Here is a 26,963-nt window from a genome sequence, read left to right as displayed (position 1 = left end):
CTGATGATCTTAAAGGTCTTTTCCAACCTAATGATTATACAATTCTATAATATTAAAAAAAAAAACTGTTTCAGGCATATGAAGGCCATAGGATTTTTTTTCTTTTTTTTAAATGAAAAAAGTGTTAGAAGAAACAGAAAGAATACCCAGACAGAAGTGATGATGATCACTGGCAAGCAATGACACCAAAAACAAAAGCAAAAGAAATAACATCAAATAGCATACTCCTGCTTATATTAAAGGTACCACAGATGGAAGAAAAAAAAAAAAGGAAAATTATAGTGTATTTTAGAGTACTAGTAAGGAGGCAGATCTTGTGTCCCCCAAGCTCTTTGACAAAATGAAGTGAAAGGTTGATAGGTAGGAACTCGGTTTGGCTGAATACACAGACCTGATCCAGAAAACATAAGAACAGGCTTACATTAGAGCAGATCAGTGGTTCCAGCCACTTACAGGGCTGTTAACATGACTGAAATTTAAAGGTAGGTATGGTACAGTTCTTTGCTAAGTTAGGACCAAATTGTGCACACATTTGTATGCTTGAGGCACCCTACGCAAGACTGTTTCTGCATATCAGCAATCACTGTCATAGCCAACGGGCCAAAATCTCTTCCATTTGGAAAGCACTATATGCATTGGCTTATTTCTTTTTGGGGATATATGAGCAAATATGGCTATAGCAGTCCACATTAAACTGGGCTAGGCTCTCTCCAGATGGTCTCCAGTCACTAACTGCTGACACTGAAAATACACGGACTGATGCTGTACTTTAGCAGTAGTCTCTTTATTTTGCTTTATTTACCTTCGCCTAAGATGATTTTCCTCTGCGGGTGCTTTTCTCACTCCATAGACTACTAAAGAAATTCTAGACTATTCTAGACTAGATAGTGAAGTTTAGATGACATAAAGATGATGAATACTGCATTTGGAAAACAGACATGGATTAATATACCACACTTTAGATGACAGAATTTTATATCCCCATTTAACACTCTCAGAACAAAATATTAAATGTTAGAAAAAGCCAGTGTATTAGCTAACGGATCTTGTCTCAAAGGGAAGCAAACTGTTTACTAGTTTGTGCACTGAGTCCAGGACTGATGCAGATCATTCAGAGGAAAGTAACAAGATGCACCCAAAGACTTGAGTAATGTCACTCCTGTTCCCTGCTGTTGCAGGCAGGCAGCCACTTGGAAAACTAGGAGTACTATTGATCTCACCCCTGCTGATCCAATGGTCCACTGTGAGCATTCATTTTAGTTAAGTAGCATGGCTTCTGCTCTATATTCCCTGCCAGAAACTCCCCATTGCTCCATAAAGAGTGCTTACAGCTTCCCCAGCATGGATCCATTTTTTTCTGTTTTCATCAGTGTTGTGCTTTCTTTACTGTGGCACCACAAAGAATTTCCTGGCTGCCCACAAGTGCCAGGAGTCAAGCCCATTTATTCACGATGGGATGCTTATCTCCTTTTCTATAGTCCCAGAAGAGAGATCCTAACTTCCCTGACTCGGAGAATGGCCTTGGCAGATGCCCAGATATTTCATCTGACAGTTTCAATCAGCTGTTCAGTGAATTCCTTCCCCTCCTCTGTCCTTACTATTCCTCCAGCTTTTACAGTCATATTATGCTTTATACTTGCTATGAAATCCAAGTCCTGTCAATCTTGCTCCAGTTTCCGTCAGTGGAAATCCTGCTGCCTCAGTCAGCTAACATTCACCTCCCAGCCCTGAAGAAGTGTTTCTACTATGTGAAACTCCTTTTATAAAGTACTTTTAACACTAACACCAGGGCTTAAAATGGAACTATTGCAACATAAATTCAGGTATCATCATATGCACTCTAGTATATAAGAAAAAATCTGTAGCAAAAAAAGCAAAGTTGCTTTATAATGTTGCCTTTACCTTAATGGACAGACACCAGCAACTCATTTCACAGAGGCCATTGAAGAGCTTTGTAGTGGTAGCAGCTTTTCATTACTACCTGGGTAGGCTGCAGTCAAATCAAAGGCAAAAGGTTTTTTCTAGACCCTGCTTCTAATCCCCAGAGCATTTTCACCATATGCCAGAATATGCAGAATCTAGATGCTCACTGGTTAAAGTCACAGGGAAAAACTCAGCCCAAACTTTAATACTTCTAAGGAAGCTTTATCTGTGACCTTGTGCAAGCCACTTTCTACAGAGCTGTTTTTCCAAGCTTAAAAAATAGACTAATATATTCTCTTCTAGGTAATGCTTTGGAAGTTTAGATGAAGTGTTCTCTCTAGTAGCCAAGTAATATTATTAATAATACTATTGTGGCAGTTCAGCAACATGACAGCAAAGATAACCTCTTAACTGAAATCCAAGTTTATTGAAAATGTTTAAGGCCCTGATTCAACAAAGCATTTGCACTTATCCATTTTTATAGAAGTTTATATTGATGTGCTGTCCTGATCATAGGTACTCTGTTATGATTGAACAATTATGATTGCTCATTTCAGAGTTTCCACTATTAACTTATAATATGCCATGGCTGCTGTCACATGAAAAGCTTGCATTACCCATCTTGATTGTTTCACTTTTTGATGATAGTTCTCCTTGACAAAATTTCTTTCGGCTGCATTACTTTTCTTCTTCCTTTCCAACCTTTCCCCCCAAGCTCAGACTTCCATTAGTGGACCCAAACTTCTTTATTACTTATATCTTCCTCCTCAGATATCCTGTTCCCTACATTTACTTTTATTTTCCAGGGCCCTGAGGACACCAATAAGCCTTAATGGTCTTGCCCAGCCCCAGAGGTCATTTCACCCTCCCAGGGCTCTCCAAACGCTGCCTGCAGTCCAGAACACCATGTCAACCCCGCAGGGAATCAGCCCCTGCCCCAGTGATGCTGCAGCAGGACCTGTCTCCAGCTCCCCACGTCCCTGCCCTGCCTGGCCACTGGCCCAAGTCCTGCCCTCGGCCTGTTCCCAGGAAGGTGCCCAATGCCTGGGGCTGGTGCTGCCCCATGCCCCCTGCTTCCCTGCTCCAGGCTGGGATGGTGGGATGGGGCCTGGCTGCCAAGCCCCTCTCTGACAGACCCCCATGGGCACCCCCCAGTGGTACAAGCTGCCAACCCTCAGAGAGTAGACAGCTGAATTTAAATCCCATCTTTCACCTTCCTAGATGACGTGTTGCTGTCACATTGAGCATAGCGCCCCCCCCCCCAGCCAACTTCTCATCACCTGTTCCCATTTCACTGCTGTCTTCCCAGTATGCCCTGAACCAATTTTATTCTACAGTTTTCCCACCTCTTACTGCAACAGATCCCACCTCTCTAGCCTACTATCTAGGCCATCTGTGCTTCTGTTCCATTAAACACTGAGCAGGATGTGCTGTAATCTGCAAATTAGTTCAAAAATGGAAAACTTTAAAACTTCAGACAGAAAGACTTGTGGAAGGGAGGACGGGGGAGCATAAGGACAGCTATACAGGTCAGACCAACGTCTGTCTAGTCCCAGATCTTGCCTCTGAGAGGGACGGTGAGAGATTGTAAAAAGCAGGGAAAGCTTAGCGGAATCTTTCCTGGCCTATCTCCCCCTATGCCAGCAAGATACCATGCAAATTATAGCTTGAAGTTTACCTTTATGCTCTAAGAATGTAATGAAAATGAAGGTGATGATGACGAGAGTGAATTCAATGCTCTCATACAACACCCAGATGACACTGCAGGAGTCACAATTTTAAAGCTTTTTGCAAAGCCCATGGAACACAGAATACACACAGCTAAAACAAATAAAAAAAGGGCTAAAAGCTGTACCTATTTTCACAGTAAATGATATTGAGGTCCATATTCACACGAGTGACAAACATGTGGCAGTCAATCCTGACTTCATTAATTGTAGGAGGTGGCAAAGCATGAGCAACGACAACAAGTCCCATGATTTGGCTGGGTACTGTCCGTCCGTGGGACAGTGACACTCTCAGACGTAACCGGCCTGTTATATGAATCACCTGGAAAATAAAAACAACAAAAGAAACCCCAGTGAATTCTGGTTGCAACTGTGACATCAGTTTCTTTTAACAGACAGCATTACTATTCCTTACAGACCACTTAACACAGCCAAAAATTGTACTAAGTAACTGCCAGTATTAGTGTTAAGCTTATTAATATTGGCTGTCAACATGTTCTATATGTCCTCATGGCAAAAAAGAAGGCAAGAACATTAACAAGCAAATGCTTCACATTCATCAGATAAAAACCTCAGAACTCCTGCAGTATTGATTTCTGTTGTGGTGGTTGCAGAAAGAAAAGAAGAAAAAACCAAACTAGAAATTCAAGAAAAGAAAAGAGAGTGGGACAAAACTGAAATTGTGAAGGTAGAAATTAATAAAATATTGATTTTGTAGCAATTGGAGATTGAATATGAGACAAAAAGATAGACAGTTTTGAAACTTTTCCAGAATGGATTTAATTGAATTGCTAGTCACCTACACCATGGAGACATGGTCACCGACTTGAATTACTTCCTTGTGGTTGGCAATTTGAGAAGCAACAGCCTAGAAGTGATCAATGAGCTCAGCTGCAGGATGGTCTTCCTGCATCCACAGCAAGCTTTTTTAAGAGCTTGTAGACATGTAATGCCTTTGCCTAGCACACTATGTGTGCATGGAGAGTTCTGGGGTCAGACGGATTCTTTCCCTATTCACAAGATAATGCCAGAAGATGCCTGGAAAATCCAATTACACCCCTGGAGAATGAAATTCTAAGAATGCTGCCTGCTTAAATAGGGTAAGTTGAAACTGGCAAAAGAATAATTCACCCTTAAGGTGTTCTGTGGATAAAGAAAGAGGTGTTTGTTTGTTTGTTTTTTAAATAAAAGAATATAAATACAGCACTGTTGCCAGATGTCAAACTGAAAATGGAAACCGCAGTTGCTGTACTCATGGATAGGAGAGTCATAAGAACTTGCAGTTGAGATTTTCACCCTTGGTGTGTTACAACATCAACATGAAGAGAAGGCTTCTAGGAGATGGGAGCCCCTTTCACTGTGATCCCAGACACACTACCCAGTGGTCAATGGAGATGTTGGTTGGTGCCAGGTGCATGTGAGGAGGTGACAGAGATGGGGTGTAATTATAAGTCCACTAATACTCATCTTACAAAGACAGCAGCCAAACTCTTTGCTTCTGATCTGAGATTAAGTGTTAATAGAAAGTGAGAAAGAAAATCTTTCATTAGTAAGACTGCAAACCAAAGTGCATCCAAGTTCAAATCTAATTCAGATCTGTGATCTAAGCTTGAAGTTTGTTTCTTTTTTTTAACCTAATCATTAAAATATCTCCCTTCTCCATTATTTTACATTTTGACTTCAGCCAGTGTGGTGAATCTGAGTGAAGAAAGTGATTAGCTGCTGTGTTTGTCCATTTCAGTTGCATGTTTCTGACCATCCACATTGGAAGTAATCATTGCCTCAGCTCACACTTAATGCACCTTCCAAGGGTAAACTCTACTATGAATATTTGAAAAAGCTCCTAAAGGCAAAGATGCAAAAACACCATTTTAAACACACTTTATTTTTTTTTCCTCAAGACCCCATTAACTAATGAAGAAATAGCTAAAAGAAATAGGATTAACTTCACAGGAGGGGCAGTAATAGTATATTATGCTCCTTCTAGCTACGCTCGCACATACATCTGCTTTTTATCATTATCTGTCTCTTTTTATCATGCAGTTTCAGCTTACTGCAAAACTCAAATCTGTAAATGCTTGAAAAAATATTGATGGATAACTAGTAATAATGTGCAAAATAATCTTCTACTGAACGTGCTATGCAAAAGTATTGTTGTTCTGTTGTTTTTTCATAAGAGTCCTTATGCTAATATGTTTGAAGTTGGCACTATCACTTGAGGGAATTTCTAAAATATATCATACTTAAAATCCGTTTATCTCTTCCTTGTATTTTTAAAAAACTTCCATGTCATTTGCACCTAAACATCAACATGATTTGTTTTTGAACAACTCTATGCAGTCACTTTTTTCTGATTCCTCATCTAAAATACACCTCAGATGTAGTATTACTACAAGAGACAGTTCCAAACCTGCTAGACCCACCATATATTAACATTGTTGAATTTCAAGACAGTTTGCTTCCAGATTCAAATTATTTAGCTTGTTCCTAGCTTTATCATAGATCAAAACATGTTCTAAATCCCCACAAGGTTGCGAATTTTAGGGGTCAGCACTCACTTGCATTCTGATTCTGTACACTGGGAAATGTACAGCAAACCACCCATCAGTTCCAGTGCCAGAGTGCTTCTAAAGAAACTGTATTTCCATGCCTGAAATCCCTTTCTATGACAAAATCAGTTAAATGCACCAAGTGGGAAACCTAATTGGTAGTAAAAAACAATTCTAGCTGTCATGACCTTGTCTACATTGTGAGTACTGCCACTTTTAACACTGGTTCATTTGAACTGGGATTAGGGGTGATAGGAATTATAGGGTCAATTATCTCCGGTAGCTAAAATTAATCTCTTTATAATTCAATCCCACAGCACCAGTCTATCATATCCTAAAGCAGTATTATGACTTTAATGAAGCTAAATTGCAAGAATAAACTGCTTTATGAAGGACAATACTTGGACCCAGATGTAAATATTTAACAAAAATTTGCCAGGAATATTCTGAAAATTAAAAGTAAATGCACCTCTTCTGTGCAGTTTTCTTTATAAATGCTTTCTTCTGAAAAGCATGCAACAGTCCAAAACCATCTTTAAAATAAAATAGTTTTCTCTCTAATAATGCTGTATGAATAGACTGGCACATTTAGATGTCATGGCAGGAGAAAACAGTGATATTGTGCTCTGTCCATTATAAAAATTTGGGTGAATGCTATATTCCTGATCACAAGGATCATCAGAAACTTTGTATGTCAAGAGCTGTACAGATTTCCCCAGCATTTCTGCATGTACTTCCTAAATGAAATTAGTAGCAAGACTCCTTTTTTATTCTAATGGGAGCTGCAATTGGTTAACAGTTCAGAGACTTTTGCTTACAAACTGTTTATTGGCAGATATAGTAACTTGCATGATGATTTCATGCAGAGAGAAACCTTATGGTCAAAATAAACCTTGTGACCTGATCTAGACCAGGGTTTGACATAGGCCATTCTGACCTGTGCCATTGCTTGTAGTGTAACTGAGTTGTATAATAGCTGTACTTAGACTTTGGTGAACAAAAAAGCATTCTGCAACAATAAAACTTCTAACACTGTGAAATGAAAATAACACATACGTAGCTGTAAAGAACTCATGCTGAAGCAAAACAAATACCATAAAAAACTTCAGTACTGTTTGATTGCTTTGTTAAAGAAATTCCAAATCAACTTTGCCTGACACTCCAATACTGGAAAAAAATCATTATTTGGCTTTTATTTTTAGCTGATTAGAAAAGGGATTTGCAAAATATTGTAAGTACATGTAAACACAGTTTATGAGTCTGGGAGTGTTAACAAGCCACACTGCTTGGACAAATATATATTTCTTTTTCCTGCCATATGCTCTCTTTAGTCATCTGTTAGCGATAAGCACTTAGATGTGCTCTACTCATGTCTACTCATTATAAACAAGCACATCACAAAGACCTTGATAAAACCTTCCCTCTGCCAACACTCAAGGAAAGGAAAGCCCAGCAATTGAAAAACACATCTGGAACCTGCTCATCATCTTTAAAGCTAAATCTCACCTCTGGAGACAGAAATACTCTCTCTGTCAAAAGACATCTTTAAATATTGCATCCATCTTTTCACATACATGTCATGTCATAAGTAAGGACATGCATTACCAGAGGCTATGAAAACCTGCAAGCATGAAAAATCTGTGAATTTCACCTTTCAGATGTTTCTGTGTTCTTCAAAACTTAAATTTCCATTAGAGAGAAATTTCTAAACTATTTCTTTTGTTCTCTGAGTAAATCACTATGCCAATTTATTATGGGACTGATACCACAGCACTGACAGAATTGCTCCCTCCACCTCATTTCTCCTAATAAGATATTAAATTTGAAGCCTTAAAATTATTGCTTAGACCCAAATTTTGAGAAGACAGTCACATATGAAGACATCTTACTTCAGATTGTGTGCCTAGATATTTCTTTAGCTGTCTTAGAAACAATTCATGCACACATTTATCCCTCTTTAGAGAAACAATTGTGATTCATAAAGATACTAGTTTCAGTCTCTCAAAGACATTATTCATACTTTCAAAATCAACACCTAAATCCTTAGAACACAATTAATTTGTACTGCTAGAATTGGCTTAAGAAATACCTCTACAAACTATAGCCATGTTTATACATTTTTCTGTCAAAGACTTGTGTGCTCCTTCAGTCACAGATACGTGGACATGCATCTAAAAACCCACCGGTGACACTAGCATGACAAACAGTCCACAAGGCAAAGGGTCCTACATGGTTTCAGGTGATTCCTAAGCTAAGACTGATCATTTGGAAACAGGTCTTCCTCTGGACTTTTCAAAGAAAATGGGGTCCACTGTCACACCTGGAGTTCACACAGTGATAAAGGTTCCCTTTTTCTGAAACAAAATGTATCTGTGCCTATCAACTTAAACTTTACTATAGGTTTTTATATCTACCATGGTTCTCTCCTTTCCTCCCTGTATCCCAGTGTACTCACTAAAACATTTATATTTGTTTTCTCATGGTCAGAAGCCATTTATTTCTGGGGTTCCACAGCCCCATCCCCATTGAGACCAAAGCCTGCTCTCCAACCCTTCAGGAAAGCTTTGGGAAAATACATTACTTGCCTATACTATCATTTAGCAGCAGCTGGGATCAGAGAGATCCAGTAAGGCCTTGTGTTTTACACAGCTCCAGTAATACTTGCATATTCCATTCTCACACTTACTGCATTTCTATAAAGTGTAGTATTCCTAACAGGAGGTCCCATGCAGCATGATGTTTTGGTGTTGAAAAAGAGTGAATCACTACAGCTGCAATATGCTGGAACATTGCACTTGTGCAGCAAGTTCAATGTGTCCCACATGCATCCAACTTGTGTACAGTTAGCTTAACACACAGAGGACATGTTGGGCTTGCAGCATGAGCCATGCAAGTAGTTTGTCCATGCCCAGTGGCCACTCTTGGGGACTCCTACATGTCTGGAAACCTGATCAAACATGCCTCAGATAAAGAAGTTGTGAAAGGTAAAGTCTGCAGTTGTATGCTCTTGTTGTATCAATGCTAGATATACTATCTCTTTCAGCCTATAAAACAACCATCATACCACTGTTTTCCTTGTTAACTTCATCCACCTCCAAGCATAACTTACTTTTTCTCTTGGACAGCATAACAGAATAACGTCTACTTACAGCAATTATTCTCAACTCTCATCTGATTCAGAAGTTTGCTGTTTCAGTTTAAACCTTGAAAAACTGTTTGTATGTGGAAAAACCTGGGTCTTTTTTGTTGGTTTCTTTTTTTTTTTTTATTTCTGACTATAATAGTCTATCTAAGAAAAGATACTGCTTCTATACACAAACCTTGTCCTATCATATCAATTCCACACCAGAAGTGCAGCTGTCAGCGAGCCATTCTGAACCATGGGTGTTAAAAAAAAAAGAGACTAGGCAGTAATCTATAACTCCTGAGAAACAACTTTGTAAGTAAAATACAGTCGGTCTTAATATAGTTATGCATCAAATGCTACTTCAACCACTGTTAAGAATTATGGTCTTGAGCACCCACTGAAAGAATACAAGTCTGATTGCAAGGAAGGCAAACATTATTCCTAACACATACATAGTTTCAAGGTCAATAGCCTCTTTTCCATCTACAAGTACATTTTAAATCCCTTCAAATACACCTGCAAAAGACAGTCTGAAACTGGAAATGGTATTTACATTTAAACAGCATATTTGGTCTCTGGATGTATTTTATTGTTAAAAAGTCAATGCCAGCTTTTGGACACACTCTAAGCTTTTTCCATCTTTTCTCTGATAACAATGTCTCCAAATAATAAGATTCAAAAGACATTTTGCTGCTTAAAACAGTCAGAGGCAGAATTTAGGCTAATCCTCAGGGATTTTAAAAAAGTATCCCTATGAGGCCTCAAACTCATTTGGTGCTTAAAGACAAGCACCACGTGAGAAACACCCTGGCTTGGCAGGCTCAGTTCATAGATCTTACTCAGTCCCTAAAATGACCTGAGTAGAGTATCATTTATTGCATATGATGAATGTTGAGACCAGCAGCAAGCACAATAGCCACAGCCACTTTCATTCAAGTACACCACAGGGAACAGCTGTTCTTATGTGTAAAAGTTACTATTTTGAGTACTTGTGCAAAAAGCCTCTTGTTTCTCAACCTCAGGACGCACAACCTCTTATCTCCCACTTGCCTCACACTAGATAATAAGCTAAAGGAAAGGGAGTGAGGACAGCTTTCTAATTCTCCAAAACAATGAAGACAAAACAAGAACCTGACAATGCCCACGTTACTTCTATCATGTGAAGCTCCCTGATGTGGATATGGCTAGGTTAGGGTTATCTAAAGAATAAACTACAACTTCTCTATGGGAGTAATGGGAAACTGTGGCACAATAACAATTCCTAAAGCTGCCATTAAAAAATAAAAATGAAGTTTTTTCAAGAGTGTGCAACAGGCTGTTCCTCTAGAGTTATCAAATCTTAATAGGCTGGGAAATGAACATTAGAACAGAGATTGTTCAAGAATAATTAATAAAAATATGTTTGCTATGAAAATTTTAATATCCTTTAGATTAACATTGTTAGATCATCAATTTAAAGCTTATTTTTTGTTCTGTTACACAACAGCATTTCCATTTTATTATTTGGGGTAACAGATCAGTAGTTATTGTTTAGTATGGCATAGCACAGTGTCCTGCACTATCTATGAACACATGTATATCTTTATCACCATGATAGCTCTCACATTAGAATTCTGAGGTCCAGGGTTGCATTGGAATTCATTGCGGTAGTAAAAGCTGTATGACCAAGACCCTCCATTCAAAAGCAAATTTGTATTGCAAAATATGTTATCATGCCTTCCTTTCCTGTGTTGTGAATTTTTATTAATTTTCATGGATTAGCAAGATGCTTTTCTCTAAATAAAAGCTGTATTGGAGCTGACACACCTGAAATCAGGCTTATAATATGAATAGTAATTCAACATGCTACGTTTGATTTTAGTACCTTTGAACCCTTTTCCTTTTTAAGATGTCTTATTAACAACTCAATCTATCAAGAGTGAATTATTTTTTCATAATCTAAAACATGCAAGCATTTGAATAGGTCAATAGTAAAAAAAATAATAGAAAAAGAAGAAACTAAACAAAATCACTACACTGCAACCTGAAAAAGTAGCCATAAAAATTGGTTTTATAATGGAATACTTTTTAAAGTAATTGGCACAAAGACTGTTCTAGTGCGGACTGCTGCAAGAGTGCTCTTGGCGAGAACATCATAAGCCCTAGCAAAACTTTAATATGCTCAAACAGCCAAATACAAACTGACACCAGGAACTCATGTGTGGCAACAAACAGGAAAAAATAGAGTATCTCAGTTTAATACAAACCTACATACAAAGGGATCAATTTTTTACAATTCGTGGTTTAGCATACAATACAGATGTCCTCAGAGTGAATATAGAGTAGCTATACATAAGAAATTAGAATTATCAATTCGGGGAAATTTCTCAAGAGTCCTTTTGATATGTAATACAGCAAATATAATGACTAAGAAACCAGACATCAATGCATTAAATGACATCAGGTTGAGATCTATTTAGAAAAGACAGGTTTAAGCTGGAAAAGAATCTCTTTGATATGACCTCCAGAGCAGACCAAGGATTCAAGATGAGCAGATTTAGCCTTGCATATCTGCTTGCTTCACAGCTGCTTTTAAATATAAACTCTAAAATATCTAATATTGAGCTATTGCAGAATTAGGTCTATATAAGAAAAAAATTAAGAACTCAGGATTTCCTTATACTTCTAGTCAATGTTATAATGGATTTTGTATGTTGAACTCAAGGAATAAATGAAACACAGCTGATTTAAAATCTAGCTAATGTAAGTAACTTATTTCTAGATGATATACTGTAGAATCTGACTACTGCTGACCTAAGCTAGGAGTCTGGAATGCCTCAGAATTTTTGGTAGTCTGCATCCCGTATTTATGGCCAATACTTACTTAACCCTGAAACTCAAAAGATAGCTTCACTGTAACAGATTTTCTACTGCAAATCCCTTGGTGTTCAAATGTGTTGCATTTTTTCTTTTTTCCTCACGAATGTTTGAAGTCCCCTGTAAAAATAATGCCTTGAGGATATTTTTTCCTTAATACTACTTAAAGAAAGTTGAAAGCATTTAGCTATTGAAGTGTGCAGGGTTCTAATAAAGGAATTGTCATCCCTGCCCAAGAGCAAACTCTCTCAGAGCTCACTACTCCAGAATTCTGGTATTCCTGCCAACAGTAAAAATTAAAAGCTGAGGGACTTTTGTTGCATCAGTTCCAATGTGGTTTATTCACAATACTGGGGCGTGGGGTGGAAACTGGCTACATCATTCTGCAATAGAAAGGGTGGAAAAGTTTTATAAAATCAGCCTGGATCCTCTATGGCAGGGCAATCAAATCTTGTTGCACTAAAGACAACCAATAACAAGTATTCTTCAGATGTAGTGTCTTTATTTCTATCTTTGGAGCAAGAAATAAAGGAGTTTTGTTTGTTTGCTTGTCTGTTTTTTCTTTCCATACTGTTTTATTTGGTGCAGTTCTTAGCAGTCCAATGATTGCCTTAGGTGATTCTCTGCACAGTGAGCAAGGGCTACATAAACAAAGTATCTGATATTAATGCATTTTGCCCACACAGAGAGGAAAAATGTCGAAAATCATATTGTCTGTAAAGACAGAAAGGGATTTGTCAACTTAGCCTTGATTAAGACAGTTATGTTTATGTTCTCAAGCTCTCCACCTGGGGTTGCAATCCCAGTTAGTCAGGAGAAGTCATATTCACTCTTCCTTATTTTGTGGATAAATGTGTGGAAAGATCTGAATTTTTCTCATAGTAAAGCAGGGACCCACTGTGAAAAAGGCTAAGAACTACAATTTGAATGTCATTTATAGCAAGGTATAATGCACACTTCTGCTCAGGGATGGTGCTGGTTCAGTAGCTAGTCTGAATTAAATGGAAATCCCCCATAGACATGTTTGCCTGAGAAATCTTTGCAAAAGTCTTTGACTTTTCCTTGAGATAATGTATTTATTCAGATGTCTACAATTCTATTTCTAGTTTCAGTAGAAGTTTTCTAGGTTATGAGCTCCCTCATGCTAAGACACAAAGAAGGTGTTACCTACTGTTTACTAAGCACTGCAAATTAACATAAGTGAAAGGAACAAGTCCATTAGGAGATGTCCTTCCTGAAACAAATCTCTTTATGACTTCCTGCAAAAATGAGTATACAGTCTTATTTTGCACAACTCTGTGAAATGCAATGAAATAATACTGGTACATTGAGGCATGCAAACTGTGTGCTCAGTGGCAGTGAAATCAATAGGTCATAAATGTTTGGATCTAGCTCCTTTCTATGGCCATGTCACCTGTAAGGCTCCAGTGCCACTCTAAGCTTCTGCTGAAACATCTGAAGAATGTGAAAATAAAAATATATACCTTCAATCAAATAAAATTTGCCCAGAAATACTCAGTGATGAGATTTGTTTCATGTTAAATTGCCCCAGTTTTACAAGAGACATGTGAACCAAAATCAAGCCAATTTTCTGGAGAGGAGGAGTTTTGTGGGTATTTCAAGAAACAGTACTATCATTACTAGCTGAAGTCCACCTAAATTCTCTTTGAAGAAAAAACTTTTATTCCACTTGGAGATGGATGGTCTTTGCAAAGCTCTGACCTTCTCCTTGACAGCTACGAATGGACTACTATTTATGATTTGTTTCTATAATTCACTTAATGTAGCAAGCTAGGTTATAGGTAGCAATTTATTTGTAAAAATCATAATAAAACAGCATTGTTTTAAATGCCAGATGTGGATAAATGGCCAGCAAGAACTGATGAGAGAAGATTCGTGTTCTTGAATCTACACTGAAGAATTATGGCAGCCTCTTGCTTTATCCACATTGGAATCAATTTAGTAATTTGTAATTCACTGATTTTCTGTGCTTGCTTAACAATTATTAATTGATTGTCTCAGTCATTCAATTAATTCAAAAGTTGGCAAGTTTAACATGCAGAGATTTTCTTTTACTAACCCACCTAGAATAAAATTTTTCTTTTTTTTTTAAAAAAAAACAAAAAAACAGGTTACCAAGAAATTACCTCCATATAAGTCATATTTAAAAATGAGATACAGTAGGGGTGTTGCATGCCATCTGTCAGTCCACACTGAACCTTTCCTTATATATAACTAATCTATGTAATTTTACAGGGTAACAAGAAAAAATTAGGACAGCTCTGTCTTTCAGTCACTACAGTCCTAACTAAAAGTCAGTTTGAACAAGTAGGACTCGTCCTCTGCAAGGCTGGCAGTCTGTCATTTAAGAGTATGATGCATCTCAGGTTGCATTGAAATAAATGGTATGCCTGCCCCATTATCCAGCAGTCACAGGACCTCCACCTTCACAACCTTCAGGTTGCTCAGTTGTCAAATGTTTCTCATCTGGAATGAGAGTCATTCACTTGCCCTTCATGTCACACTCATTTATGATGGCTGAAATGTTTATTCAAAAGGGGAGTAGAGATAATGAGCAAGGTTTCTTTGCTTTTGGTTACCAGTGGCTATTCACAAGACTTCAGACTTGCTCACTGGGTTTCCTCATTGCAACACAAAACAGCAGAGAGTGAGAAGAAAAACAGCATTCCCAACTCTCATTATTTTATTATGTCTTTCACCATATTTGGTGTTTAACTGAAAGCCTAAGTTTCTGTCTTTTCTCTTCTGGGTGTCACTTAAGCTGCTGTAAACTGAACAAATTGACAAAAGAGAGTTTTCATAGAGAGGGGAAAGGAATATGACTTAGACTATGAGCTTCTCTATGGCCTATATAAGGCTAGAATAGGCCCAAGCATTTTGATCTCAAAATGAGAATTTAATCTCTCTCACAGACAATACAGAGGTTCAGATAAATCTGCAGAGTTAGGTACAAGAAGACACACAGAATGAATTCAGCACACAATGCAGACTGTAAGACACATGAGCATGCAAGCTGTGATGCATGGAAGTACTGCAGGGCTTGGAGAAAATAAAACATGGCCTTGTTTCTCTCTCCTGTAATGTTGGGAAAACTATATAGAAGAAAACCTCAGTCTTTTCAGCATTTGAGTTAAAATCTGAAGTTAGCTCTTCATGTAACAGGTAAGGGTAGAACATGCATGTACATTCATATATGTGTTAATCACATGAACAGCCCACTGATTTAGTGGGACTTGATCCATGGTCTATTTGCAAAATAAGTCTAAATGATCTTGGCATCCATTGATAAGATTGTGAGAAATGTATACAATATTTAGCAAATCAAGATCAGTCTGTTCCTATAGAATGCAACAGAAATTAACAACTATTGTGAAAAGCCTTAGAACAGCATGTTTTTTTATGTGTTTTAAAACCATCCTATGGAAATCTTAAGCAAGCACATAAATTTTCTGTTAACATCTATGGGATTGTTAAACATATCTGGAGAAAAGCTATCACATCATTCTTGTTAACCTGGTAGAACCTCTCAGTAAAGAAAGGGAAATAAGATAGCAGCATACATAAATTTTGGAGACTTTTATATATTTTCACCTTGTGAGTCATTAATACCCCCCTGCACATCCATCTAAACCCCTGCCAAAATTCAGTGGTATTGCTCACACCATGTAAAACAGCTCAGGATTTGGCTCACTATCATGTTTAAGTCACTTCTATTATAATTCCTCCTGTTTCATCATTCATGTATGTTGAGCACCTTCCTTAAATTGTAGGTGAAATCCGCAGCATACTTCATACAAACATGCACTTTGAATAACTGACTTCCTGTGTTAGCTGCTAAATTCGAAGAAAGCCAGGGCTATGGCACTGTATATTTTTTTGGATGTATTTTCTGGCTTTGCAGGGTATTGGCTGCATGATCTGATAAAAGCTGATGCTAAATGAACTCTACAATTTGTATTCCTACAGGCACAAGTTTATTGGTTTGGGGTTTTTTTTTGTTTTGTTCGGGTTTCTTTGGTTCATTTTGTTTGGTTTGTATTTTTTCCTTGGCTTTGTCTGCAAGGTTCATTACTTACAGTTACTGCAGAATCAATTTGAAATGGCCAAAATCAGTGATGGAATTTACAGCACAATAAATATACTGCCATACAAGTGCTGTTGCACATGAAAGGGCCTCGGAATATTCTTTTCAGCAATCCTTCTACATAGCAGAGTGTTCTGTTTTTATCAATTTAACAGAATCAAAACAGGTATATTCTGAGAGGTGTAATCCTGACAGCTACACAGCAGATTTTCTCTGGGGCAGATATTTTTACAGGAAAACAATATTATTGATAAAATCTTAGTGTATCAGAACACAGAAAAGCAACTGAACACATCTTTTTCATTCTCCACATCAGGCATTTGCAGTTTTATTTCACACACACACACAAACCTGAACCAGAAAGAGTTTATGAAGAAAGCATTCTCTCACTTCTTGAGTTATATATTAATTAGTTATCAGTTTAGGAACCTTGAAAACTGGAGTTAAAGCCCATGTTGAGCACTATGGTGTACAGAAAATGTGAAGGGCACTTGAAGCTAGAACAAAGTATAGCATCAGTAGTTGCTTCTTTGTATAGTTTATAAAGATTTACATTTCTACTTAGTATATTTTTCTTTCCAAATGTGTCTATTATAGACATCTCATATTTTACACCATTTGAAGCACATAAAGTTTTAACTTTAGCATGATGCATTGTGAAAAATACAGAAAAGCCAGATGGCAGGCTGTCCTCCCCAAAACTCAATTTCATAATATGCATATGATTGCTAATAGGCAGGCACTGAAAAACAATTTTCCTTGATGGAGAAGAGCTGATAAATTGTCAACATAAACTTCATCTATGGTTGCTCCTGTGATCTAAAGCTCTTGTGTAAGTTTTGTACCATCAAAGTCTGCATCTTACAACCGTAACAAAATTTATGAATGCATAGGGCTATAAAGTGACTGAAAACAGCCCATAATGCCTGTTTGTGTATTGTGAATCAGTTCCTTGCTTGGGAAAACCAGTGTCCAATGCCCCATTCCTGACACTGTGCATGTGACTGTGGGAGAGACAGACTGGGTACAGTGGTGCCCTGTGAGCTAATTGAAGCAGGGCTCTGCACTTAGGCATCTAATATTAACCACAGTGCTAGTCTAGTGGTGGACTGACCTAACCAACATAGTCTTTGTAACTATGTGAAACATCATAAGAACTAAAGCAGTTGATTAGTTAGGAAAAAAAAAAAGAAAATACACATTTCTCAGCACTTGAGCAAGGAGAAATGAATGAAAAGGCTAATAAGGTAATGATTTTCAAGAAGAGAAATGTTTATCTAATATTTCTGAGGAAAAACATGCCTGGACCTTCCAAACTATGTCACATGAAAGGGCATTAAGCATTCAGTTCCAGAGTCAGTATAATCCTTGCTCAGCTTTCTTTAAAAGCACTGGGAGTAATAAAGACTTCCATTTTATCTTCAGTGAAATAATACTGCTGAAATATCACCTCATTTTTGATGTCAGCAATGATTTCTCTTTACCCCCATGATGTCAAATGGGAATTATTATTATTAGAACAGCGGCTTCCTAATGATGTTGTAAAACAGAGAAACTGAAACTCTTCCCACCAAACATCTATATTATGCCTTCTCCACAGGGTAAAGCAGATGGGCTAGACCAAACGCCATTCTTTAGCTGGTATCAGGGCATTAAACAGACAAATCAAGAGGCATGCTTAATCATTTAGAAACAGAAACATAATGGCTTATTTGGTTATATAATGGTGTATATGCACTTTGGACAACAGAGAAAAAAGATTTTATAGTATAGGAACTCTTTCTGGGAAATATGGTCTGAAACACTCACGATCAATTTTTTGTTCTAGAAGGCAAAACCAGAAAATCAGTGTATAGATCAATATCCAGACGTCATTGCACCAGGTGAAGTCAACAGGTACAGGTAATGAAAGCCTTATGTCGTGGTTCTTGTTTGACTACTGGCTTCATGTATGGCATACTGGGGATGCGCACACCACTAAAATGCTCTGTGTCTTTGTTCTCCCATTCTGTCAAATGAGCAGGTACAGAGAAACCTTGCCTCATATCACTGCAAATTATACTAAAAATAATTGGTGTTTGAGTAAATGATGCACCTTGAACCCTTGAACCTTATGCAGCCACCTATTCATGTAGAAAGTCAGTGAAGAGCACCTGCAAAGTGCAAATAGGTGATCTCTGTGAGCATATGGGGCATTTTGACTTGCTAATACTTTCGCTTTGGTCCAAACATAAAGAGCTACAGTGCATAACGATACCCTACCATTTTTACATGTGCTTATTACATGTATTGCTTCATCATTGCTTTTTTGAATTGACAAAAAAAGTCTCTATATAAAGTTTCTTGTTTTGAAATAAGAAAGGCCAAGTGCACAAGGAGCCAAGACAGCTGCCTGATGAAGAGCAGGATGCCACCAGCCCTGCTCCTCTCTACAAAAAGATGGCAAGAACAGCAGCCTCAGGGAGCTCTCCTGGTCTAAATCCAAGCAGCAGGAAAATGTGTTTTTATCCTGATACATTGCTTCTTTTTCTTTCCGAGGAAAAGTATTCCGGAGTAGCTCTTCCAGAGCCAGTGGGAGCCCATTTGAGAGTAGGAGTTCCTCTTTTTCTGAGTTTTCTGTGGAGGCTCTGCTAAACTCCACACTACCTATCTGATCTGAGTACTTTTTTATTTGGCATCTCATTTTGCCTATTCATGGCAACCATCAAATCAAAAGCAGTGTCAGCCTGAGAAAATGAAGCATGATGTGCTGGAGCACAGAGATGATTTGACAACATTTATACACTAGGAAGAAAAGCTGAGGATGAAGTACAGTTTGCAATCACAGTTGGCTTTGACACAAACAGCCACTCTTATCTTTGGCAAGTTACTTGATCTCTTGGTATATCAGCCCTTTCCAGCCTCAGAGGAGTGTTGAAAAAGTACATTCATTAATATAAATGACATTCTAAGCATCAGGAAAAAGCCAATAAGACATAATGATTTGTGCAAAAACCTGCACAAAAGGTAAACAAAGTTTAAAAACCATGTGTGAATTATGGGTTAAAAATAAATGAGAAGTAAAGATGCTTTTCCAAGTTCATGATGAGGTGAAATAATAATTCAGTGTTTATCTCACTGTTACACAATGCAAATAAATTAATGCAGGTATTATATTACTAAGAAGATGTGAAAAGTAGAGAGCAAGAAAAAAAAAGAACTTCTAAGAGGATTCAGCTTAAACAGGGCAAAGAAACAACCTGATCCTCATGAACTGTGGGCAGCTAACATTTCTGCATATACTGAATACAATAATTAATGATGAAGGAAAAATTACAGGGAAGTAATTCATAATGACAATATTTAAATAGCATTTTAAAATTGTTCAGCTGCTTGTAAAAGAGATTATTTTCTCTACTGTTTTTTAAATTTCTAAGAACACTTTGTGATTGTAAAAATTCATTAATGAGATCCAACTTGTGTAGCTGGCATGTAAAATGTGCTGCACAACCTTAGCTATTCGAGTGAACATGCATGGTGGCCTTTCCTTTGCGGACTAAATGTGGAGACAAGCAATACCCACAGCTTTACTCCTCTGAGTGCAACAGTATGCTTTTTCCTTGTGTCTGCGTTACTTACAAATGAACGATAAACTTGAACGGAACTTCTGCTTGCCCACTAATACAGCCTGCGACAAATCACAGTGTAATCAAAGTAATGTCAGAGTGCAAGTTCCACATTTCTGGAACAACTTTATTGTAGAAGATATTTTTGTTTAGAATTTTCATGCAATTTTTCAAGAAAATATTTACTTGCAGAGGCACAGTGAAAAATACTCTCTTGCAAAAAATGGCCTTCTCCCTCTAGTTAACCTATCACAGTTCTATAAAAGCTAAATACCGATCACTGACAATAATCAGTGGCAGACAACATCAGTGGGTAACTCAGGAAAACGCTGTGCACTGAAGACGTCTCCCTTTCAGTCAGGCATTCGCACCGGGAGCGCAATAACTTTCTCCCAGCGTGTAATAGGAGGCATTCTCTGGTTCCCACTCTGATGAGATGTCATTGTTCTCATCCCCTTCACTGTTCTCTGTTTACTAACAAACACTGCAGTGGGTCTCAAATACTGCACTGTTAGTTCGGACATCTAGATAATTAGCGGTACTTAGGAAAGCCAACAAATATTTTGTATCTGTAGGACTCAATAAAGCTTGGTTCTAGAAAGAAAACCAGATTTGGCTTGGGGCTGATCTCTGTCACTGTTTTCTTTCACTGTTTTCTTTCACTGTTATATCCACTGACTTTAAAGAAAGGTAGCTTCAGAATTACACTGCAAAAGATAAGAATCAAAGGCAACTGCTGCTAATTTGGTGATAATATTATATCACTTATTCTTTAATAAAATAATTCACGAAAATAGAACATCTCCCAGAAAGTTATCTGTGTTTGCTCAATTTTATGTTTTCTTCCCTTTCAGAATCCTGTTTGTGATTTCTGATTTACACAATTTGGAAGATAATGCAACAAAATAACAACTCTGAAGCCCTATGAACATTTAAGACAATATTGGATGAGAAACACATCCTGACACAGGTGTCAGGAATACTACGCTGCAGTCATCATGAGGAATGATCAAAGCCCAAATCTCTCTTTTAAAGATGGCTGCTATTAAAAAGGACTTTTATATAATACTAACTGGTTAGTTTCATTAGTGCTATTGCAATAATGAAGGCCTAGCATATATTCATGTCTCCAAACGGCAGAACAGTGGTATAAATCCTTTTTAAAAGGTGCTTAGCCCTTAAAATGTTTTTTTGAGAAGATGGGAGTTAGTAGATGCTGAACACTTTTAAAAATTGGTTAATGTATTTAGATGCTGAGTGTGAACCAGGCTTTTCCAGACAGCTTTCCTAATAGAATCTCAGAGCTCTACAGCAAGGCATAAAAGGAAGTCTGGTCTTCTTAATCCTGTTGCAGACCATCCTTTCTTGAACCGTATCTTTATATCTACAAGTAGATACTTCATAAGACTCAGACTGGCCCATTAGTATTTTGTTCTGTTATAAGTAATGCTGCATCTTTACCAGCTAAGAGACTTCCTTTTGACTTAAAGGTCATCGATTTACATGGGTGAATTCTCGATCAGTTCTTTCTCTCTGACAAATTACCTTTAAGTCTTCCCAGTCCTCAAAAGTCTGGGGAATGCATGTGCTGACATTTAGAAAACTCTTCACATAATGCTTCCTGATGTTGGTTTCTTATTCCTTCTTCACTCAATTAAGGAGGTGTGGCAGTAGCCATGTGATGAAATACTAAATTCTGCAGTTTTTTTTTCTTCCTACAGAGAAAGGTCAGAGAAAGGGTACTTTTCTGGGACAGGGTAAAATGCTTGACAGAAAAGATTTCAAGGGGGAAAAGATATTAGAAGAGGAGAATGGAATTTAGGCCAAGCTGGGAAGTGGGATATGAGAATTCCCTCAGGCTGAGGAGAGAATTAAATCTGAATCTAACATAGCCTACATCTGAGAAATGTAATGATCATTAGACTGTTATGCAAAAAAACAGCTGCCTTCTCTTTCTTCCTCCTTCTTATTCCCCTGAAATGCAAGGTGGTTTCCTGCTGTGTTCTTAACCAGCCCACGATATATTGGGTCCTTAAAGTGATTTCTGAATAGGGACACCTTGTTTCTGAATTTCAGGTGAAACTTTCACTTAGATGGGAAACAATAATTTCAATTTTGGATTTAATCAAGAGAACAGTATTACAAGCAAAGTGCATTGGCATAATTTTGTCTCTCTAACAGAGCTTTTTGATCTCTTGCCCTCTTGGGTTAACAAATCTAAATTCTGTCAAAACCTGCACTTACTTCAAGTGCACAACTGAGATTTACAAATCTTGCCCAACTCTTCAAGTTCTAAAAAAAGAAATAATAAAAACAATTAATTTACAATTTTGAATAAAGTCAGAAATATTGTGAAAATGGATAATAGAACTGATGGACATACAATTTCCATCTTCAAAATCAGCAATCAAACTATTATAACTTTATGGTTTAAAATGCAGAATTTCATAGAATCACAGAATGGTTAGGGTTGGAAAGGACCTTTAGATCATCTAGTTCCAACCCCCCTGCCATGGGCAGGGACATCTCACGCTAAATCATATCACCCAAGGCCTCGTCCAGCCTGGCCTTGAACACTGCCAGGGATGGAGCATTCACAGCCTCCCTGGGCAACCTTGTTTAATTTTAAACAAGTAGGTAGAAAGATACCATTGCACAAAACAAAAAGATGAAATCATGCAGACTACAAAGAATAATTTGTGAAAACACTTTTATGGAGTTTTAGTCAGTTTGTTTAAGCTTGCTTACTTTCCACAATTCTCTTGCATGTGAAGAACACCAGAGAGAAAAACAGGTGTAAATACCTGCTTTTGACATTGACAAGAGCTGTGATTCTGTAAAGCAGCAATGCAGGGCTTACACTTGCATGCACTTCTAACACTTCTGTGCCATATTAAAGGACTTTTCTTACATAATTCCTATAATTCTAAGGCATGTTTTAGTGACACCAAGGCCTCGCTTTAAGGCTGAAGTATCTAAGTAACCTAAGAAATAATTATTTTCTCAATAATACATGCTTAAATGTCTAAGGTTGTAAGTAAGATTTTGCTCAGGGCATGACAGCTGCTATGTTTATTTCCAGTTACTGAAGAGTCTGCAGTAGAGTTATTGCCTTGCAACCTCAATAACTTTGATGTTTTAATGACATGGAGATCGTTTCTTGTTGACACTGAATGGGCCAAAGCAGGCATCTAGGCAGCACAGCAGACAGAATCACTGCAACTAGGAAAAGACTGAAAGACTTTTAAGATGCCCTTAATTCTGCTGAGGGGTCACCAAGAAGGTTGATTGCCAGCTTCTTGGGAAATGGAGAGGCAACAAATGTTGGTTATACCAAATTCAGAGATCGCCATAATGACAGTAAAAGTACAACGGAATCTCCTCATACTTGCTTATTCACCTCTGTAACAGCTTATCATGAGAGGGCTAGCCTGTAAAAGAGTAGAGGAGTACGCATGGATATATACTAACACATCTGATGAGATGATGAACTTGAAATTTCTGCCAACTACTGATAATGCTCAATGCTTTGATGACTACTTCATCTCATTAACTGTACTTTGTTCAGGAGACCAGTATCAGGCCCTAAAGATTTCAACAAAAAAAATCCTAGCACAATCTGATGTGAAAGTAAACATGACAATAGCATACTACATGGCAGTAGGAAATTTACCGCTGGACTTGAACAAAGTAGTTTTCAATTGAACTTAGCTTTGACATATGCCTGAGTAAGTCAGAAAATAGAAACACTGAAGGTGGGATAACTATTAAGTAGACAGAATAGTGACCCTCAAATGGAGGAAAACAAGTGGAGAAGGAGACAAAATGCAGACAAAAGCCCCCAAATTAAATACAAACCTATTTTTTATTGAGAAAAGAAAAAAGATGTGGTATATTTTCAGCAGAGAAAATCAGTCTCTGCATCATGTATCTCAGACAGCAGCTGTAAAGGTAATACATTCTAAGTTTTGCAGTGAATGGAATTATCTTTTTTTTTTTCCTTTTTGTTTGTTTTCAATGTGTTTTATCAGCTGCCTATGTTTTATTTGATTTTTTCTTTTTTTTTTAAGATTGTAGATTTACTCACTGAAAACTGAACAGCTCTCTAGCACTGCATGTAAACTCTTTTCCTACAATCTTTGAGACTAAGAATGAGAAAATCGAATTCAAGGAGGGTGTTGGAGAACAATGAAAGGGAAGGAAAGAGGGTGGATTAATCATGCAACCACTTTCGCATTTCAGACTTTTAAGGTAATATAATTAATGGAAAAAAGGCCATTACCTTCATCTTTACGTATAATTCAGGACTAATTAAATCAGTCCAGGAATGGACTATAAACAGGGTTCATCTCATGTCATAACTGTCTGGAACAGGGTCTTTTTGAGGTATGCATATGTGTAAGTCTACCAGTGTGATTTTTGTTCCAACATTTCTTTTGATAGAAAATTAGTCCTAACTAGATCAACCTGAATAATTAATCAATCTCATTCTCTGTTTTCAATTTTCTGTGATTTTCCTGAGGCAGGGATCACTCATTCTGAAAATTGCCTCAGAATCTTGTGGACCACCTCAACCATTTGCTATCTAAAGAAAGCATTCTTCAGCAGTAAAAAAGGGAGATGTGGTTCTGAGCTCAGCAAGAGTTTGGAACAAGACAGAACTACTTCACAAAGATGAAAAGTATTGTCACTGCTGGAGGGTTGAATCTGCAGGCAGCTGAATACCTTTGACAGAGCTGAAACCTGACTCTTGTAAGACACAGTGTTTCCAGCACACTGCTCCTGATCAATGTTTCTAAACTGATTCAGAATGGTTAACCCACTCACAATGACAAAAGAGCCTGACCTTGAACACTCCCAAGGACTGGGCAGCCACTACTTCTCTGGACAACCTGTTCCAGTGCCACCCTGGAAGTAAATACGTCCCATTCTGGTTCTGGACTAATATCTGATTATCAGGAGTGCAAGAAGAGAGAATGACAAAGTCACTCATGTGTCTTCCTTTTCTTCTCACCTGTATCTAACAAAAAATGACAGTGTACAAAATCCACAGACAAGTTCTCTATTTTTTTCCATAGCCAAAAGATCCGGCAAAACAAGTTCTCTGCCAATCTAACTTTGACCTAACCTGGATAGACCATGCCTAATCATAAATATTAGCACAACTTCAATGACTTACCTATCCATTCATTCATTCTCCTTTTTCCTCCTGTGTACTTCCTGGTCTTGATACCTCCTGAGACTTGTAAACTAGTCAGCATGAGCAAGTGTATCCTTTCAAATGTTGACAATTAACCAGTACACAGATTAAAACTTGTGGTGCCTTAAGAAACCACTGTCTCTGATCTAAATTTCCATGAGCAAGTACTTTAAAAATCTTGACCCAGAAACCATCCAACAGAAGGACTCCTAGTCATTTGCTTGCAAAGAAGACATTTCTACCAGCTGTTTGATTGCTCAGGTAGGCTACCTCGATGTTATATTCACAGAGCATTTTTTGGGAAAAATCAGTAGGGAAATTTAACCTCAAAGCTCTTCTAAATCCTCCTCTGAAAACTGAAAAGAAAATGCTTGTGAAAGTTTTAAAATAAATATTGACAAGCAACGTCTTTAAATACACACACATTCTCAGACTTATTTTCTTGCACTACTCTTTTATCTTGTATAATACTTAATGGATGACATATTTCATTCCACAAGTTGACAATGTTAAAAATGTGCTGTTCCTTCTAGTTTTAGTATACTGCAAAGCCACTGATAGCTACAGGCACTATGAGCGATATACGACTGAAGAAAAATGAGATTACTGCTGATAAGGAACAAGAGACTTTCATATCTTAAAAGAGTCTGAAACCCAGCAAATATGATCCTCAGCAGCAGATGCCCCTCAGACAGACAATGAAAGAAAAATGGTTGAAAAGTACTCTTTGTGGCTTGTTGTTTCCTTTAGCCAGAATGGCAGGGAAATGAAATAGCTCTAGCATACTGCCTTGCATGAAGAAATCCTACCTGTCTGGGAAAAACACAACCCAAAGACTACTAACTGCCAACAAAATGAGCAGCAGTTTTCCACTGTGGAAAGAGTGATGTTACTCTGACTCACCTTCTTTGGTAAAATACACCTTTACTTTGGAAGTGTTGCTCTTTTGAAGACTATCATGCTGTTATCATCAATGTTTATTAACATAATGATCAATTTAATGAAGGTGTTTTACCAAAGCCAAGCCTTGTACTGGAAATATTGTATTAATGATTTTTTTAAGCAAAGGAATGAGACATATGCAAATGTGAAATATCTCCTTTCTCTGCCTATTAATGTGTCTCTGGAACACGAATGAACATAATTTAAAGATGTCAACATTTCATGCTACAGTGCGACCCTTACCTTGTATCCTGATGATTTGATGTGCACTCCTCGCTTGGTCAGCGTAGATTTCATTCGGATGAAAAAAGAGCGCTCTAGAGTGTTGTCAGTGGTTAGTAAACTGGGGCTTGTAGATTCCACTGGGGAATATAAAAAAAAAAACATATACACATAATTTAGATTTTATACATCCCCTCTAAGCTATTTTTCAGGTGCAATCCTTGAACTCACTAAAAATAAATGACTGATGGATGCTAAGAGTTTTGTAATCAATTTACCTCATTTAGAAAATGTTTACTTAGCAAAAAAAAAAAAGTGAAAAATATATGTATACTCAGTAAGTCTCATTTTCAAGTTATTTTCCCATGGAATTTTTAACAGAGATTTGCCTCATTAACTCTTTCTTGCACTGTCTTGTTTTGACTGAAGTTACTTTGTTAGGGTATGAAATTGTTTTTAAAAATGGGGAGTTCCTCAGTATTTTGTGAAAGGCAAAGTCTCATTGACTTTTAGCAATTCTGTCTGCTGAATTAGGCTGTAAATTCTTCAGGCTTTTATTCCCGAGTCTTTGCTTGCAGTGATACTGTGGTGTGTCACTGCTGGTTTTCAGTGCCTTGGTTTCCCCATTTCTGAGGGTGAATTATTACCAGTAAAGAACTGAGCAACCTGAAGGCAAAAATGACCAAGTAAATCATACATATTATTGT

At 37.5% G+C, this 26,963-nt stretch overlaps 1 protein-coding gene across 6 annotated transcripts in view; it reads right to left on the bottom strand.

Annotated features, from left to right (window-relative positions):
• Positions 1 to 26,963, bottom strand: part of NPAS3 (neuronal PAS domain protein 3) — a 607,962-nt gene that overhangs the window by 25,124 nt on the left and 555,875 nt on the right. For all 6 annotated transcript variants that reach the window (XM_062623101.1, XM_062623117.1, XM_062623146.1 and 3 more), the window contains 2 exons: positions 26,278 to 26,396; positions 3,779 to 3,972 (listed from right to left, as the gene is read on the bottom strand). In XM_062623101.1, coding sequence (XP_062479085.1) covers positions 3,779 to 3,972; positions 26,278 to 26,396 — 313 coding nt within the window. The remainder of the gene's footprint in view (positions 1 to 3,778; positions 3,973 to 26,277; positions 26,397 to 26,963) is intronic.

Source organism: Pezoporus occidentalis, unplaced genomic scaffold, assembly GCF_034315485.1.
Source record: "Pezoporus occidentalis ecotype Australia unplaced genomic scaffold, CSIRO_AGI_Poc_V1 ctg108, whole genome shotgun sequence".
NCBI classification, from domain to species: domain Eukaryota; kingdom Metazoa; phylum Chordata; class Aves; order Psittaciformes; family Psittacidae; genus Pezoporus; species Pezoporus occidentalis.
Note: the sequence above shows the minus strand (reverse complement) of the source record. Positions and strands in the feature narration are given on the sequence as shown.